This window comes from Astyanax mexicanus, chromosome 8, assembly GCF_023375975.1.
Source record: "Astyanax mexicanus isolate ESR-SI-001 chromosome 8, AstMex3_surface, whole genome shotgun sequence".
In the NCBI taxonomy this organism is placed as follows: domain Eukaryota; kingdom Metazoa; phylum Chordata; class Actinopteri; order Characiformes; family Acestrorhamphidae; genus Astyanax; species Astyanax mexicanus.
In genome coordinates, this window is record NC_064415.1 from 59,208,492 (window position 1) to 59,215,000 (window position 6,509).

Consider the following 6,509-nt stretch of genomic DNA (forward strand, 5'->3'; position numbering starts at 1 on the left):
AGAAAATGAGAAATGTCTGAAATAACAAAAAAGATGCAGAACTTTCAGACCTCAAATAATGCAAAGAAAACAAGTTCATATTCATAATACAGTGAAGTGCTGTTGGGTCAGAGCCAAACAAACAGAGACAGTTTGTTGTTTAGTCGTTCCTCAGTCACTTCTCTAATAGTGAACACAGTGAATAGTGAGTTAAAGAGGGAACAGGAGAGAAACGGCAGGGCGGAACTAAAGTGAGCGGCTGGAGTTTCCCCCGGGCTGTTAGAGAGAGAGGCACGAGTGTCATCATGTTAGCCGCTCGTGAGCTAAATGAGATTAATAACAGAGATTAATTAACTGTATTAATCTGTGGATTCGATAATCTGATCATTAATATCAGCGGTTCGGTGATTAAACTGATCCCCGCTTTTCTCCCGCCGCTGTTTCACATCAGTATCGGATCAGACTGAGGGTTAAAGAGAGAGTTAGCCGGTTAGCTTCTGCTGCTAACAGCGGAGCTGCGCTCAGACGCACGGAGTTATAATAAATATTAAATAATAAATATTAAACTGACGGATTAATACCGCGGATCTCATCTGTACAGGTAGGTGAGAGTTTATATAATATTACTGAGTATTAATACTGTAAACTCTGAGTAACCCGCGGGGTTTATCTGCGGGCTGATATATGAGATTAAACACATGTTCAATGATTATTCAGCTACAGTGTTAATAAAAGCATTTCTCAACCCTTTTAAATATTATAGTTTTCTGCATGAATTTCTCATACAATCTGAATCTGATCTTAATTCAAGTCAAGGGTTTTGATATAAGTTATACTGTTGCATCTAAAAAAATAGAATATCTATTACGATAATAAACTGCTTTAATACCGTTCATTTCTGTACAAGAGTCTCAGTATGAATCTGAAGGAGAACCTGGTATATAACTAAATGCTCAAATACAAAAACTGTAAAAAGTTTCTTTATTTCAGTAATTCAGTTGAAAATGTGAAACTCATATATTTTATAGATGTGTCATTAAGTAAACAGTTATCTATTTAAAGCTCATTTTAGCTTATAATATAGTTATATAACAGGAAAGAACATCCAATGTTTAAAATTTGCTTAAAACTTTTTTATGAAGTAAATATTTTCAGGGCTGATGTATTTTATATTATTACATATCAACACATTTTAGCTATTAATGTAAAAATGTATTGAGTAAATGAGTGAAGTTACTCTTTAGGAAATATTGGAGTAGTGTAGAATCTCCTGAAAATAATTTCTGGCATGTGTGACCATGTTCTATAAATTCTTTGTTATTTAAGGTGAATAAAGATTAGAAATTGCATATTTATATAAAATAAATGAAGATGGAGCTGCAGGCGGTGCTGATGGCTGCTGGTGGAGGATCCAGGATGATGGATCTCACCTACAACACCCCCAAACCTTTACTGCCGGTCGGGAACCGGCCGCTGATCTGGTACCCTCTCAACCTGCTGGAGAGAGCCGGCTTCGAAGGTGAGCTGAGGCTGGATATCATGTGTTTATTTTAAATGCAGCGTTATTTAATTTAAAGTGTAAATTAGTTAAAACTGAATATGTTTTGGTTGAAAGCGAAAGGTAAAGAGATTTAATTTTAAGGTTGTTAAATAGTAATTTATGTGAGGATTTATTTATAAAGTCAGAAGTCACGGGACACTTTGGACTCTTGTATCATGTATGGATTTGGCTGGAAATGTGTCTAATATAAACATCTTCTCATAAATCTCATATAAACATCCTTTCAGATTTAACTTTCAACCAGAAAATCAGCACTGATGTTTTATCCGCTCAGTTCTGAGGGGTTTAATGTTTTATTGAGTTATTTTTATTTGTTTAAAAAAGAGAATTGAAAGTGTTTTTCTGAGCCGAGCTCTCACGGCCCAAACCGCCCCGTTATTCCTCTCAGTACTGGACCCGGTTCTGTTCTGATGAGTTCTGATGGATCAGGGTAACAGTTATACGGCTGCAGTGAAAGAAGAGCTAGACACTAATAAAGGGAATTATGAGGAGCAGAATTGTGGGAACGAATCAGAACTACCGTTATTCTGTGATTTACGCCGTATTTAATCAGATGTGCTGCTGGATTCTTGGCTGGGTCTCTGCAGACGGTACTGAAGCTGTTTATGGTTTATTTGCTGAAGAGCGAGGACTGGTGATAAAGATGATGATGATGGTGATGATGATGATGGTGATGATTGTGATGATGATGATGATGATGATGATGATTATGGTTATGGTGCCAGTGGATGAATGTAATCGTTGATGTGTCTTCTGGTTCAGAGGTTATAGTGATCACCACTAAAGAAGTGCAGAAGGCTCTGAGCACGGACCAGCGGCTGAAGCTGGATGTGAAGATGAAGCTGAATGTTGAGTGTATCCAGGAGGACGCTGATATGGGCACCGCTGATGCTCTGAGACACATCCAGCAGAAGTTGAAGGTGAGATTTACAGGTGTGAAGGACCTGAAGCTCAGTGATGAATTCAGCTGCAGACGATGGACCTGTTTATGCTGGAGGAGATGAAACTGAAACTTCATGTGAAGCTCTGCTCTTCAGCACATGAGTTTATTTTCTGACGGTTCAGGGTGGACGGGCGGGTTCAGGGCGGACGGGCGGGTTCAGGGCGGACGGGCGGGTTCAGGGCGGACGGGCGGGTTCAGGGCGGACGGGCGGGCACTCTGATTGATGAATGGTGCAGGTCCTGCGTGCGGGTGCAGGAGTAGAAGGGCTGCTGTTCCGCTGCCGGCTGAAGGTTGGAGCAGCGCGTGGTCCGCGGCGCCGCCATGTGTCCCGAGGTCCGATCTCATCGGCTCCTGCAGAACCGCGGCTGCAGGATGGTAAAACGTGTTAAAGCGCATCACTGCAGATTAACTCCAACATAATAAACAGCGACGCACTGGAACGTTCCGGAGGAGGGCCTGCCGGAGCACGCCAGCCGCGCTGCAGACGCGTTTATTTCTAATCCTGGAGAAAAACCAGAGATTAGCGGCATTGAGGCGCGGAGCCGCCGGTGCAGGAACACCGCTGTACGTGTTGAGAGACGGCAGCTGGCAATAGGGGTTCAAATCCCTGTTTATTGTGCGGACCCAAACAGGCGGCCCGCCCGCCTTCCTCAGCAAATAACGCAGAGATAATGGACCCGCCCGACACAAAGGCGCTGTAAAAACCTCCCTCATCAGCCGGGTTTGGGTTCGCGCTGACGCCTTGAGTCAATGTTTGTGCAGAAAGTGAATAATCTGGTGCTCTGCAGGTTCTGCCGGGTCTTGTCAGTAATGGAGGTTCAGTGGGATCACGTCCCGATCGGAGTGTGTGTACACACGCCTCCCAAAAATGCTCTTTAGCGTGTGTGTGTACACGAGGAAAGACTGAGGACTGAAGAAAAGCTGCATCTTTCAGACGTTTAGTGTAAATCTGGGATGAAAATGAGCTTTTAGAAGAGCGTTTGTGTTTTTGTGTTTTAGTGTTTAATGTTGAAGCTGAGGACCACTTTCACGTAGTTGAGCCTGGTAATGATGTCTAACATTAGCATAGCATTACCATGCTAACACTGTTGTCATTACGAGTGTTCGTAGCTGAATCCTTATGCTGATGGTAGACTCCAGTAGTGCTGGGCCTTTTATACACACGCATCTCTTTTTCTTTTTAAAGTATATTGTTTACATTCTTCAGCTGTTTTTTTTTTTAATACAAATAAAGTCTGATTTTTTTATATATTGAGGAGATTAAGTAAACCCAGTTGTAATGAAACCCTTAGTGTTTTATATTATGTAATATTATACTCCTAATAGTAAAATATATATATATATACATATATGTAAGCCCAGTCATGCAAAAAATCTATATAAATAAGATAAAAATATATATAAAGTGATGTAAATTTTAGTCCATACCGCCCAGTACTACCCTCTCGTGTGTGTGTGTGTGTGTGTGTGTGTGTGTGTGTGTGTGTGTGTATAGTGTTTGTAATGTGTGTGTGTTTAGAGCAGTAAAGAGCAATCCAACCTTTGGAAGATAAATGTGATATGCTTTTCCTTTTATTTTCTTCTCTTCTCTCTCTCTCTCTCTCTCTCTCTCTCTCTCTCTCTCTCTCTCTCTCTCTCTTCCTGTTCCTCTGCTTCTGGGTGGTCTCACCTGGGTGTCTCAGCAGGGCCTGGGGGTTATTCAGGCAGAACCGCAGTGATCTGTGGGTGGCCTGACCCTCCCCCCGTGCCCCCCCCCCCCCTCTCGCTCGTCTCCAGAGCTGCTGAAAGGCCCGACAGCGGCGGCTGTGTTCGGACCGTCCGGCAGCTGCCGCCCCCTCAGCGGCCCGGCGCTCCTGAGCCGAGCTCGGGCCACCCTGCAGCCGGGGGCCACGGCCGCCCCTGACCCGCACACATGCTGCCCACCAGAATAGCAGCAGCAGATCTGTATAGTGATCAGATCTGTATAGTGATCAGCTCTGTATAGTGATCAGCTCTGTATAGTGATCAGATCTGTATAGTGATCAGCCCAGTATAGTGATCAGATCTGTATAGTGATCAGCCCAGTATAGTGATCAGATCTGTATAGTGATCAGCTCTGTATAGTGATCAGATCTGTATAGTGATCAGCCCAGTATAGTGATCAGCTCTGTATAGTGATCAGATCTGTATAGTGATCAGATCTGTATAGTGATCAGCCCAGTATAGTGATCAGATCTGTATAGTGATCAGCTCTGTATAGTGATCAGATCTGTATAGTGATCAGATCTGTATAGTGATCAGCCCAGTATAGTGATCAGATCTGTATAGTGATCAGATCTGTATAGTGATCAGCCCAGTATAGTGATCAGATCTGTATAGTGATCAGCCCAGTATAGTGATCAGATCTGTATAGTGATCAGCCCAGTATAGTGATCAGATCTGTATAGTAATCAGCCCAGTATAGTGATCAGCTCTGTATAGTGATCAGCTCTGTATAGTGATCAGCCCAGTATAGTGATCAGATCTGTATAGTGATCAGCTCTGTATAGTGATCAGATCTGTATAGTGATCAGCCCAGTATAGTGATCAGCTCTGTATAGTGATCAGATCTGTATAGTGATCAGATCTGTATAGTGATCAGCCCAGTATAGTGATCAGATCTGTATAGTGATCAGATCTGTATAGTGATCAGCCCAGTATAGTGATCAGATCTGTATAGTGATCAGATCTGTATAGTGATCAGCCCAGTATAGTGATCAGATCTGTATAGTGATCAGCCCAGTATAGTGATCAGATCTGTATAGTGATCAGATCTGTATAGTGATCAGCCCAGTATAGTGATCAGATCTGTATAGTGATCAGATCTGTATAGTGATCAGCCCAGTATAGTGATCAGATCTGTATAGTGATCAGATCTGTATAGTGATCAGATCTGTATAGTGATCAGATCTGTATAGTGATCAGCCCAGTATAGTGATCAGATCTGTATAGTGATCAGCCCAGTATAGTGATCAGATCTGTATAGTGATCAGCCCAGTATAGTGATCAGATCTGTATAGTGATCAGATCAGTGTAGTGATCAGCTCAGTATAGTGATCAGATCTGTATAGTGATCTGTATATTTCTTTCTCATTTCTGTCTCATTTCTCTCTCTCTCTCTCTCTCTCTCTCTCTCTCTCTCTCTCTCTCTCTCTCTCTCTCTCTCTCTCTCTCTGCGCTCGGTTTATTTATCCGCAGGTCTGAGATGGGCAGAGCAGATGGGATCCAGACACTCAAACAGAAACAATGAGCACAGAGAGCGGATTTATCACCGGCTTCCCCTCCACGCCTGCACTCGCTCACACTAAACACACTTATATATGCACAGGCTGGGCCCGAGCGCAGTGTTTATGGAGGCGGTTGGACCCCCCTCTCGTTCACATGGCTCTCGCGTCATCCGCTCTCTCGTCTTGTAAACCTGCGTTTGTTGTGACTGTTGTTAAGAGAAATACAGGAGCGCTCGTCTCTCCGGCGGGTCTTTATTCAGCGGAGCAGCAGATTGTCCTGCGGTACAGGTCCTGTAGATCTGAAGCTTCGTCCCGCAGGTTTCTCTGTACAGGAGTTCAGTGTCTCGATATTATCGCTTTTATTTGTGACACGTTACTTATACGTGCTGTCTAATATAAATATATTTATTAAAAAAAGCTTTAAAATCCCTAAGCTCCGCCCCCCTTACTGCGTCATTACTCCATATGGTGGTGCTATAATCTCAAACACCAATAAATCCTTAATTTCGGGTATTTGATTATTTAGAAATATTTTATCCTCTTCAGCTGTGAAGTATCAAAGAGAATATTGTATTGTGATATATCGAGTATTGTGATTATACGATCGTTATGGTGGGAAATGTATTGTGATTAATAGTATTGTGAGACTTGTATTGTGATTCTCACTGTTATTGATCACATTCTTGCCCTGGTTTCCAGAGCTGGTGGTTTTGGTTTAATCGTGTTTATTTGATCAGAGTTAATTGATATTTGGTATTAAATGATAATAAAGTTCCTGTTC

The 6,509-nt window shown here is 42.5% G+C and overlaps 1 protein-coding gene across 1 annotated transcript in view; it reads left to right on the forward strand.

The window, feature by feature from the left end:
* The first annotated feature begins 234 nt into the window (after nt 1-234).
* eif2b3 (eukaryotic translation initiation factor 2B, subunit 3 gamma) overlaps nt 235-6,509 on the forward strand; it is a 19,321-nt gene continuing 13,046 nt past the window's right edge. The window contains exons 1-3 of the mRNA XM_007235357.4: nt 235-580; nt 1,306-1,498; nt 2,303-2,460. Coding sequence (XP_007235419.3) covers nt 1,345-1,498; nt 2,303-2,460 — 312 coding nt within the window. The 5' untranslated portion in view covers nt 235-580; nt 1,306-1,344. The remainder of the gene's footprint in view (nt 581-1,305; nt 1,499-2,302; nt 2,461-6,509) is intronic.